This window comes from Diachasmimorpha longicaudata, chromosome 10 (genome assembly GCF_034640455.1).
Source record: "Diachasmimorpha longicaudata isolate KC_UGA_2023 chromosome 10, iyDiaLong2, whole genome shotgun sequence".
Classification (NCBI taxonomy): Eukaryota; Metazoa; Arthropoda; class Insecta; order Hymenoptera; family Braconidae; genus Diachasmimorpha; species Diachasmimorpha longicaudata.
The window spans coordinates 1,332,755-1,345,611 of NC_087234.1; the positions used below are offsets into that span (position 1 = coordinate 1,332,755).

The window sequence follows — 12,857 nt, forward strand, 5'->3', positions numbered from 1 at the left end:
GAAAAAATTGCAGATGACCACGGTGATGATGACTCGATGCAGGTGCTGACGGAGCTCGAAAAGATTGATGATGATCTCGACAAGCATGGAATTCAATTCGTCAAAATTGACGATGACAAGGCAGCCAGGGACTTTGGCATTGACAGTGTGCCAGCAATCGTCTACTTCGAACGACAAATTCCAAATGTTTATGATGGTAAATATAACAAAATAAAAATATTTCTGCTTTATTAGAGGGAATGCATCACGGGGAATTCATATGAAATGAATTCGATGATTGGATAAACTCATCGTTTTGTTTACATCACCTTTTTTTTGGTAGTTTTGTGCTAGGTTACATTAATTTTAAATATATTAGGTGATGTTGAGAATGAGGATGAAATTCTCGAGTGGCTACTTTCTCAGTTGGAAAAGGACGAGATCGAGGATGTCACGGATGAGATGTTGGATCGTCTTGTTAAGGAAGGAAAAACCATTGCAGTGCTTTTTTGTAAGTTTAATCAATCATTATACACATAGAATTCTATTGTTTCAACATTTTAGATCTTTATTTTATCAGTGGGTTTCTTGTAGAGCGTCAATAATGACATTTTTGTCACTGCTGCTACGTTCAGCCCAGGTAGAAAAGGGTCTTTTTGTTGACTTGTCAACGAAAAGACTTTTCGTTTACTTGTAAACGAAAAATGGCACAATTCACCACTCCCTGAACGTAACATCATTAACAAATAATATAGTTCGGATCCACGTGCCATGGGGTGTTTTAACTCGTTGTACTTGTGTCGAATTGTACTAATTGGTTCGAAAACGAGTCATTATTCATCACATAAAATATGTTATTGCATGCGACTTCGTTGATGTCACCTGCAATAACTTTTTAGATGGAATATACGATAGATTCGTTTTTTTTGTCCTCTCCTTTATCCTCAGATATACTATTCCTGGGTGAGGATATTAAAATTAATTCTCTAGTCATGAGTGATGAGTTTAAATGATTTCCAGATGATAATAACGATCGTAAGTCTCAGCGCGTGCTCAATGAACTAGAAAACATCGACGACGAGTGTGATCAGCTGGGGATAGTATTCGTAAAAATTGACAACGCTGAAGAGGCAGAAGAATACGGAATTGAAAAGATACCGACACTCATCTACTTCGAGAAGGGAATCCCCACGATTTATGAAGGCAACCTCGAGGATGAGGAGAAGGTACTGAAGTGGCTGGAGCATCAACAAGCGTCGGATCAGATTGAGGACATCACTGATGAGATGCTCGATATGGTCATTTTGAAGATGCCACATGTTGCCGTTCTATTCTGTGAGTACTACAGAACATTCCCTGTACCTTCACTCAGAGTGACCTATCAGATGTGACTCGAAGAGTTTTTCATCAAACGCCGAAGTCAGTAACGACTAACTAGGGTCATGTGTTATAATAGTGTTCATTATATGTTGGGACATGTCCTCCTCTTTTCACAGTTTCATTGTTTTCATTAACTTAGAAGAACCTTTTAATTGCTAACAGGAATTAAATTCTAATTTATATGAAGACGTTCGTTTTGTTCCTGTATTACAGGAGGATTCTTTCCAGAATGATTTACTTTTCTGGGAGTTCATTTTAATTACGATGTAACGAAAATCTGTACATGAATCTATCTCTATCTAAATTAGAATTAATTTCCAATAAGCAATTAAAAGCTACTCCTAATTTAATCGAAAAAATGGGAACTGATTCGTACAACGAGAACAATCGCTCTGATTAAAAAAAAATGGGTCCTTTATGAATTCCATTATTAGAATTTAATGTTGACTTGTATAAACAAGTCAACATTAAATTCTAATAATGGATTTGAAATCATGAGAAGGCGCGATGATAAATAATACTTTAAAATATCCTCTTAATCGAATATACTGATGTGAGTTCAAACTCTTCATTTGATACAATACCATAGAGGGAGTTAAATTCACTCAAAATCAGTGGTGCATCATCAGGTGCAACTCACGCGAATTCTTCTTCCCCACATTATGAATTAGAATCATATACCAAGGATAATCTTATAACTCCGTTCTAGCATATTTTTATTGCATAACAAGATTGCTTTTCAGTGCACCTCTAATTGTTTGTAAACGCGAACATTATTGTGGTTTATACTTGAGGAAAAATCATCGAAATGAAAATCGAGGCAAATACCAACCCCTTACTCTTTTAATGGCCTTATTTGACATTCTTGCTCTGCCTCAGGTGACCATTTATTTAACTCCTGGTCATATCTTCATTGGATCTTCGTGAATAACAATCTCCTCTTTTTGACACTCCTCTTATCTTATCCTTCGAGTACCAAATTATTATCGAAAACATCTACTTGTTTAATGGAATTTTATCATTCATCTTTGCAGATGATAAGAATCAGAAGAAGAGCCAGAAAATTGTAACCGAACTGGAAAACATTGATGATGACTGTGATGAACACGACATTGCATTTGTGAAAATTGATGATGATGAGGAAGCTAAGGAGTATGGAATTGATACACTGCCAGCTCTTGTTCTGTTTGAGAGAGGCATTCCTCATTTGTATGATGGTAAGATGCAAAAAGTAATGTAAACATATAGTAAAAATTATCTATCATTTCGGGAAGAATCATCAAAAATGGCAGATAATTTTTCCAACTTGTTAGATCCCCTTTATCGAGCAATTCACAAATTTTACAAACGTAGAACAGCAGATTCATATCATCGCCCCTCTCCCCTCCCCCCTTTCGATGGCCGTTTGAGGGTCCAATCATTCTCTGAAGATCACGATATTCTGGACTTCTTTAAATCACTTTGTAAAAAAATGTTCAAGCCGAAGTGTTACATTATTACAATTCGTTGAGAGTCAACAAAGAAAATAGAAAATACAACGAATGAAGTCGTCGATTTAAAAAAAAATCCTAAATTTGACGTAATCGATTCCATTAAATTCTTCATTAAGAAATATAGAACACTTTTTTGTGTTTTAGATTATGGTTTAATGAAGGTTAATATTTCCATTTGTAAATTTTGTTAATGTAATGAACTTCATTAAATAGTTTTATGATCTTCAGGAATATTCCCAAAATCGTAATTTATTTAGTTTCTTTTTACTTTCTGCAGCACTTTAACCGCCTCATTTGTATGTTTTAGGTGATTTAATGAATGAAGATCAACTTTTGGGTTGGCTTCTTCACCAGAAGAAACACCGTGAGATTCCCGAAGTCACAGATGAAATGATGGAGAAACTCATCGAGAACACACAGTATCTTGCTGTTCTGTTTTGTAAGTAATCTGATGTAAGTCTCCATGACACATTGATCCTCTAAGGATCTCTAAACTCCATCTGATTGAAATGATTTCTACATTGACAGACGATAAGGAGGACAAGCAAAATATGAGAATCTTGAATGAATTAGAAAACATTGACGATGAGCTCGAAAAAGAGGGCATCGTCATTCTGAGAATTGATAATGACGCCGAGGCCAAGGAATATGGCATTGATCATCTTCCGACGTTGATCTACTTCGAGGACAAAATTCCAGCAATTTACGAAGGAGATCTGCTGAACGAAGATGATGTCCTTGAATGGCTCATTGAGCAGAAGAATACAGCGACGATTGAGGAGGTCACCGATGAAATCCTTAATGATCTGATTGAAGAACATGAATACGTTGTCGTCTTCTTCAGTGAGTCAGCTATATTTTTGTCAATTAAACCTCAGAGTAAATGCTTAGTAAATATTTTAGAGTTGAAAAACATATTCCTCTGTAGAAAATAGGAAAATATTATTTTATATCATCAGACTGAAGCCTGAGGCTGTTCCAGATTGTGTTCAAGTAGTAACGTGAGGTTTTTTTTTCTCACGAATATTCATATTTTCCCAAAAACTGAGTTAACAATATTTTTAAAAGTTATATTACAAAATTTTGTAGCTATCAACTCGCTCTACAAAAAATATTTCAATGAAAATGTTGGTATTTCCCCTAGATTTCGAAATATTCACCAAAAATTGGTCGATAATCAGAAGGGATTTACCTCATTTTTCCACTTAGCTACTGAATTATGTTTTTGCAAATTCCGCAGGTGGCCGTTGCGATGATGGAGGTGAATGCGAAATTGTTTTGAAAGAGCTTGAAAACATTGATGACGAACTAGATGAAACCGGTATAATTTTTGTCACAACCGAGGATCTTGGAGTAGCGAAAAAACATGGAATCAAACCTCTCCCGGCACTCGCATTCTTCAGAAATAAGGAGCCACTGGTTTACAGTGGTGATCTGGAAGATGAAGATGAAGTTCTCTCTTGGCTGACTGATGAGAACACACTGGAGATCCCTGGGAAGATAGAGGAAGTCAACGCTAAAATGTTGGAGAACATTCTTGATGAAAATGATCACGTTGTTGTCTTCTTTTGTATGTATTTATTTTTCTTTAATTATTTTAATGTTATTGGCATTTCGTTCGGGAATTTGAGGGAAAAAATCGTTCATTTTGCTAATAAAGAAAGAACAACAGAAACTGGCATGTGTATGTTGGAATGTTTTTATTTACACACACGTAAAAGGTCAATGGAAACATGTGACAAATTTTTCACGAAAATTGATTTTTTTCAGATTTTATGGATTTTTTCAATATTAAAAGGAAAGTTTTTATATTTCACGGACTTTGTTTTTCAAAATTGAATTTAGAACTCGATTGAATAGAGTTGATTTTCCCTTTTACTTCTTTGAATGTTCGCAACACATTCAAATCCAATCCAAGGTCACGTTGAGGCTCTCACTCGAGTGGGTCAGTGCTGTCAACGCCACGAATTGATTCCGACAATTTTATTTATGGGAAATCGTAGGAATGCGAATGGGGACCGTCGATATGCGGATATTTTCTTAACAATCGATCCGAAAAATATGAAAGTTGATTTGTATAGTGTAACTGAGGGGAATATTCAAATTCATTGTCTCCTACTCGAGATAATTATCAAAAATCAGTTAGATATGGTGGAGGGGGTAGTTATTTCGTGCATTGTCAAAACATTTTCTTGTCCGATACCCTACCGTGCACCTCGATTCGAGAATTAATATCTGATATCTCATTTCTTTCAGATAAAGAGGGCGACAAGAAGAGCCACAAAATTCTTCAAGAACTGGAGAACATCGATGATGAGTGTGAAGAAGAGGACATTGATTTCGTCAAAATTTCTGATGATGGAATCGAGAAGGAGTATGATCTCCCTGGACTACCAGCCCTTGCATTTTATCGTCACAAATTCCGACAGATTTATACCGGAGACATGATGCACGAGGAGGCTATTCTTGATTGGGTATTAGAGCTTCGACGATCAACTCCAGATGTTATCGAGAATGTCGACCGGAAAACGCTTCAAGTATTAATTAATGATGTTGAACATCTCGCTGTATTTTTCTGTGAGTCATTTTAGTCAGAAAAATTTTCCAATCATGAATGACAAGATTATCTTAATATCTCCCTGCATTATAGATGATGAACATGATGAAACGTGTCGTGAGATTCTCGACGAATTGGAAACAATCGATGATGACACTGACAAATATGGCATTCAATTTGTCAAATCAAACGACGCTAAACTCGCAGCTGAAATCGGTATTTTCTCATTTCCAGCGCTGGTCTATTACGAGACTGGTGTACCCATCATGTACGACGGTAAGATCTGCAAAGAATTACGATTCATTGAAAATAACATTGAGAGAAAAATATTGTAGATTCTCCGAAATATATTTTCTTCGATGCATTGTTCTTCCATATGAAAATAGAATTTTATTCCGTTGAAAATATCTGATTGCATACGACAAAATGCAATACATTCAAAGAACTATTTAAATGTGAAGAGCTATTCAGGGAATCCAAAAGAACATACGATAGATTTGAACCCCGATCTGATTGTATCATAAAGTTTCTGTTTGGAGCCCTCAGAATCAAAGATTGAAGCATAAATCCATTAAAAGTATCCAGATATTTTTCATCATCAACGACTTATTCCGTTGGTACCATTGAAAAGCACTGAGTGATTGAATAAAAAAATAATTCGTCCATCTACTATATTTTTCTCTCCGTGTTGAAGTGAAGTGGTGAAACTTCCCAGGATTTTTTAAATATGGGTTTCAGTATCTGTTCCACTATTAAATAACATTTATACTGAATGGAGCAAAAATTATTGGGGATATTTGTATAAATGAACAACTGCCAATAATTTCGAATTACATAATTGCCTTCTGTTTTACCACTTCGCAACTGATGTACCCCATATAAAAAAATATCTTGTGTTTTCAATACTTGTTCTCTCAAAGCATGCCCTTCCCATTCTTTTGTGCGTGGGAGCTAAGTATTATCAATCCAGAAGAATACCATTGACAAGAAAGATTCTCACAGCGAAAAGAACCAAATGCAGAAACTCTAAGTTTGAGAATTTTCAAGAACAAAATATCTTACGCTAAAAAAGAGTTCATTGAGACATTGTGTACTTGTCCTATAGATGATAACAGTTGAAAGCAAAATACGGAACAAATCGTATTTTAGAAGGAAAATTATCTAAAATTTTATACTGAACTAGGTAACTTTACGATACAATTTCTCAACTTTTAGCACATATGCATATAATAATAACGATCAATAAATATTATTAGTTTTGTAATATTAAACAAATCATAAATCAGGATGTCTTAAATGTTCAATTCCTTTCTAAATCAATTATCGTCGTCTCAATCATCAAATTGAGAATACAATTACTTATTCCATAATAACTGAAAACTTTTAATGATTTTTAAGGGGAGCTTTCCGGAAGTCACATGTAGAAAATGACATTTCTAATTATAGGCAAAGTAATTTATTAATTTTAATGAAACCCAATTTCCGACTTGTAGGCATCATAACTGCATCTCAGACATTGGGTTCCATAAAAATTAAACAATTATGTTGGCTGTACTTGGAAAAGTAATCTGCTTATGTGACCCTCTGGAACTTCAGATAATCTGTAGTCAACTTTTAAATGTAATACAGCAGTGTATTTTGTCAATCACTCTAACAACGCAATTTCTCAAAATAAGTAAAAGCTAATTCATTGGTGAAGTGGCAAAACGAGATAAGTTGAATTATCTCTGAGTCAAATTTTCGAAGAAAATCTTCGAACCTATGAGAGATAACGGAATTGCTGTAGCTCTTAATTGACTTCATAAAAAAGATTCCAATAAAAATGTTGCTATCTCTCCTCGATCCCGACATATTCATTACCAATTAGTTCACATTTAGAAGTGATTTATTTCGTTTTCACCACTTTGCTACTGAGTTCGTAAATCTACCTGTTTTCTAGCCGCGGAATTTACACTATTTTAACTTAAACATTACTTGAGTTGTCTCGAGCTGACTCAACATATTTTACATGCGTTCTTTCTTCATATGCTTCAAAGGCCCTTTTATCTTGAAGAAATAAAAATATTTTTTTTGGATCACGCCGTGCATAAAACGACGGATTAGGCACATTGGGACATATGTTAATTGTCTTTTACATATTTCGTAATGTAAAATGCTCTACTAACCACCGCGATATAGATTATCTGACCGATTTCATTATAAAAGTCGCTACTGACCGATTTTCCAGCCCTCCCACTCGTCAAAAAATTCTTTAACGCACTCAGTGCGGGATGTATTACTGGCGTAAGATCTTTCTTGGTGTAAGATATTGAATGCTTGATAATTTTCGAACGAAAAATTTATGAACGAAAGTACACACGTACTGCTAAACAAATTTTTTCCAAACTTGTGCTTGAAAAACACAAATTTCCGGGCACTGTGTCGGAAAAATTTCGTTCGATCCCATGGAAAACAGATGATTCTTCCCCGAGTCATCTGGTTTCCAGAGGTACACTTCAAATATACTCTTTTCTTCTGAGCTTAACATATGATAAATCATTAATCAAGTGGTAAATCATTTTCTGAACTCAATAGCCAAGTGGTAAAATGAGATAAGTCACTTCTGACTATTGACCAATTTTCTATGAATATCTCGAAATGTAGTAAAGATATCACATTTTTCATTAGGACCTTTTTTGTGAAGCGAGTTGAGAGCTACAATAAAGGTCATGACAACAATTGCGCTATCTCTCTCAGATTCGAAGATATCGCTCAAAAACTGGGCTGAGAGATAAGTCAACTTATCTCGTTTTACCACTTCATTACTGAATTATCATTAATTTTTGAAAGTGTTTAGTTTTGTACAACTATTGGCAAAGCACAGTTTTACTTTCACATGAATTCCATATAAATAATTGTTAAGGTTGTCCTGTACTTATTTACCACTTGAAGAGTAAATTTTATTTGGATAAAAGATAAAAATTAGATATCACTGATAATAACATTTGAATAAATTACTCTATATATGTGTGCGTGTTGTCTGACTTTTATAGGTAATCTTAAGAACGAGGACAAAGTTCTGGAATGGCTAATCGAGCAAAAAAGTAAGAAAACATATAAAATGATGTTGATTATAACGGGTGTACTATTCTTTGTTACTTTAATATCAATCGTAACTACTGATCTACCGTTATACAGAAATAGTAATAATGTTCACAAAGTGTCGTGCCCACGCGTACGCGTTGACTAATTGTGATAGTACAAATATTCGATCGAACATTATCAATTCAAATGATTGCATTTTTGTTGACTATAATCCGCTTTGTACAAATGTTTCTTTCCATTTTTTTCCGATTATCATGAAGTAATTGATAGGAAGATAACTAACTGTTTTTATCTTTTTTTATTCTCAAACATTCAGAAATTTGAACGCATTTTTTGTGTTAAATCACATTGACTAATTTAATGTATAGTAATTCGTGATGACGAAAATTTCCTGGTAATTGATATTCATGTTCATCCCTTAATTGTTCAATTAAACATATAATTGATCCTTTGCTTCGGTAAGATAATTAAGAATAATTGGAATAAGCCAATAATTCATTAATTTTCGAGTCACAAAACAGAATCTCTGTTAGTCTCTAAGATATTGTCAAAAAAGTGCTTCACTGCTGATATATTATTTGTCTAAATCTTTTAGTTGTCTTTAATTTATCGCATGTTTTTGGCGCCTTATTTCGCTTCCTAAAAAATAATTACAATGTTGGTTTAAATAAAATATCGAAGCATAATTTACATTCAATTAGCGGAATGGGCACACCTCCAGCGGCTGTTTCAAGTTATTTAGTTGATAAATAAAATGGTTGAATTTTTTTCGGGAAAAAACGCGTTTCGGGAAATTATTGATTTTTTTTTATATCGAGAAACGTATCGTTTATATCACAAATGGTTACTCTTGATACACAGGTAATGATGATGGCGACGAAGACGATAGTAATGAAAACGATAATGATGATGATGATGATGATGATGATGATGATAATGATGATGATGATGATGACGATGATAGTAATGAAAATATTGACTATGAAAGTGACAAATATGAAGATGATGATGATGATGATGATGAAGATGATGACGAAGACAATGATGATGATGAAGATGATGATGATGATGAACCAAAGCGGAAAGCCCTCAAGAAAATCCTTGAAAAAGGTAAACGAGAAGACCTTGGCAATCCCTAGGATGAATAAAATGAAAATGACGATGAGTTGAAAAAAAAACATACGAAAAATCGAATGATAATTCATTCTGACTGACGATCATCTAAAATTCCCTGAGACGGAATATTCGTTAGTAGGTATAGCCACCATGGATCAGACAGTCGAGGTCGAGTCACTTAGATATTTATTGCGTGTTCATTTATACATTTTTATGTTGAGTCTTTAGTTTTAGATTTTTAGTATCGTGAAGACAAATATATCCACTCCGTTGGGCGAGCATTATTTTTGTCATTCCCGTCGGCTTTCTGGAGGGCGTACACCACGATTTTTATATTTAATGTGTGATGATTCAGAAGATTTACCTCAATTTTTTAAAATATTCTATAGCTCATTCAATAGTGAAGTCAATTCTGTGTTTCTCCTTAAATGTTGCAGAGTTTTGATGATCTCATATATAAAAATGATCTTTAGGCATTGTTTCGTGGACTGAATAGTTGTTATTTAATGAATACGCAATTGTTAATAACTATTTTGACCTTGTAACGTTTTGCGTCAGCAGATTTTTGTCATATTTGGTCGTTTACTTCACACTCAACAAGTTATTTCACGAGCCTTTTTTCGAAACTAAAGTCTCTGATTTTTTTATATTTTTAAAATCTCTTTTAAATACTTTTCACGTAAAACAAACTTTAGACAATTTCTGCTGAATGACAGAACGATACGTCGAATTCATTCGATTTCAATTATCGGTCACTTTAGACGAATATCTGAGGATCGAAAAGAATTTTCTTATCATCACTGTTGTGCATCAATTTAAAAATTAAAGAAAAAGTTGAAAGTAAATTTTTTCTCTTTTTCTTAAAGTCCAAGATTTTTGTAAAAACACAATCAATAATCAAAATCTATTCAATTCTTCCGGTGGATTTATCGGTTCCAACTTTCATTGTTTGTTGGCTTCCATGACTTCCAAAAACAATCACCAAAGAACAGTAATTTACACCGAAATTATAATTTACTCGACCTCGCTATTGAAAATAAAAATTGAGAAAATTCGCCATCTCTCAGGATCATCCACATCACTCCTCTTTTCATCAGCTTCTCCGCAAAATTTTACGTAAATAATGCGTAGAATAATAGCGTAGATCGCCCTAACAATTTTTTTACACTTTAACCACCTCAAACCCGAAAACTGCACGTTTGCCTTTTTGCCATATCATTCCAACTAATCCCTCATCGATAATTAACGTCCCCCACCCTCACCGTTTAACTCCGTGCGTAAAACGAAAAACAAAAAAAACCAAAAGAAAATCTGTGCCACTACAAATATTCTGTTTTATGTGCTTGACCCAGGCGACGGCTGTTTCTACATTGGAATGGGTGGTAAAAGCGCGAAACCCATGATACCCTCCTATGAGCCCTACCAGTGCTGTCGCGCAAACGTCCCGAGTCCAACCAAGATAGCCAAGGTCAACCGTGTCACTCAACAATCAACGAAGGTATCACCGCGCAGTAGCAAGACACCAGTCCCCCCAGCCCTCAAACAAATAAATAAACTCACCCCAAAGGACACTAAGAAAAATATGAAAACCGCCAGTGATTCGACTAGCGGTAAAGCTACCAAAGGCAAGAAAGGATTTTTTGGAAGCGGTAACTATTAAAAAAAATCAACAAAAGAAATTGCCCAAAAAAAAAAATGGAAAATGAGGAGAAAAACATTTTGCAGTGGTCGCTGGCTTACCCTACCTCATTAAGATCTGATTCAGACGTATTCCACAATCTGATGGAGGACTTTATGAGTAACAACAATTTCCACTTCTGGTATATCGATGAGAATAATTCAGCCCGGGGAAATAAGGGAGAGGGGGATGCAATATTTATATTTATTTTATCATTTTCACTCGTTCTTCGTCGCCCAGTCATTATCGCAAGCATGATGATTCGATAAAAATGAAAGAAGGGAAATCATTGAAAGATTTTTTTTTTTTAATGTTAAATGAGTTTTGGATTTTTGATGGATCATTTACAATATTTGGTGAAATATCGTTGCACTAATTCATGCATTATCAAATATTCAATATTATAATATAACGCATTAATATTAAAATATTCACGCCATTTAATATATCGTCTCAATTGTTAAATTCTCAATTCGTATCTTGAGCGCATTTTTTTTCATATTCCGCATTTTTTTTCTGTTTTGAGAAGACTATAGATGTTGATTAATGTAATAAACAGCCGCTGTACCGTCCAATTTTTATGCTAAAATAATTAATTATATGATTGAAATCGTGATGAGCATGGATACTACAGCTATTTCTAACAAAAAAAAATATGCCTGAGTTATTATTTTCTCTACGTTAAAGTCCATAACAAATCATCATTATCATAAATCGTTTGAACATGAGCATTCACGAGCATTGAAAACATTGAGTCAAGACATTTATACGAATGTATATATTTATATATGAATTTGTTGAAACTATTAATTTATTCAATTTGTAAATGTAATATGTACAGCGGTTTTTGGTGAAGAAGGTCAACTATTTGATGTACGGAGAAAGAAATTTCAATAAAATAAAGAAAAGGAAAATGTAATATTTAACGTTTTATGAAATAATCCTAGATTTATTCATTCCGGATGCTGGAGCCTTGCATAGCCATTCCAGAACGGTCCTACCTGCGGTCAGCCAGCCAAGTCTATTTATTTATTCATATGATTCAATTTGCTGATTTTTTTTCATTGTTTGATATGAGAACTCAGCAGCCAAGTGGTAAAACGAGACAAGTCACTTTTGACTAGTATTTGGTGAATATCTCGAAATCTAAGAGAGATGACAACATTTTGATCAGAACCTTTTTTGTGCAGAAAATTGAGAACTACAATAAATGTTATTATAAAAATTGCGCTGTCTCCATTAGATTCGGAGATATTGATCAAAAAGGCCTCTCAGAGATACGTTAAATTATCTCGTTTTATAACTTCACTACTGAAATGAATATCGAAGTGATTAAAGGAATGGAATACCATTCGCTGAATGAAAACGGTGGGAGAAATTGAGAGTATAAATGGGCAAGTGAAGGGAACAGGTAAGAGACACTGCGATTTTTCAAACATTTTTGCAACAATGTTCATATGTCTGATGAACATAGAAATAAAATAGATGCTCTTTTCAGATCGTATCTCACTAATTTATTGAAATCTCGACAATTTGTTGGTACACTGAGAGAAAAATTTAACAAAATGGA

At 34.2% G+C, this 12,857-nt stretch overlaps 1 protein-coding gene across 4 annotated transcripts in view; it reads left to right on the forward strand.

Annotated features, from left to right (window-relative positions):
• The window catches only part of LOC135166658 (uncharacterized), a 37,002-nt gene that overhangs the window by 15,398 nt on the left and 8,747 nt on the right, over window positions 1–12,857 (forward strand). For all 4 annotated transcript variants that reach the window (XM_064129130.1, XM_064129132.1, XM_064129131.1 and 1 more), the window contains 9 exons: window positions 14–196; window positions 359–490; window positions 1,000–1,314; window positions 2,394–2,576; window positions 3,160–3,291; window positions 3,381–3,695; window positions 4,093–4,422; window positions 5,109–5,429; window positions 5,503–5,685. In XM_064129130.1, the coding sequence (XP_063985200.1) occupies window positions 14–196; window positions 359–490; window positions 1,000–1,314; window positions 2,394–2,576; window positions 3,160–3,291; window positions 3,381–3,695; window positions 4,093–4,422; window positions 5,109–5,429; window positions 5,503–5,685 (2,094 nt within the window). The remainder of the gene's footprint in view (window positions 1–13; window positions 197–358; window positions 491–999; window positions 1,315–2,393; window positions 2,577–3,159; window positions 3,292–3,380; window positions 3,696–4,092; window positions 4,423–5,108; window positions 5,430–5,502; window positions 5,686–12,857) is intronic.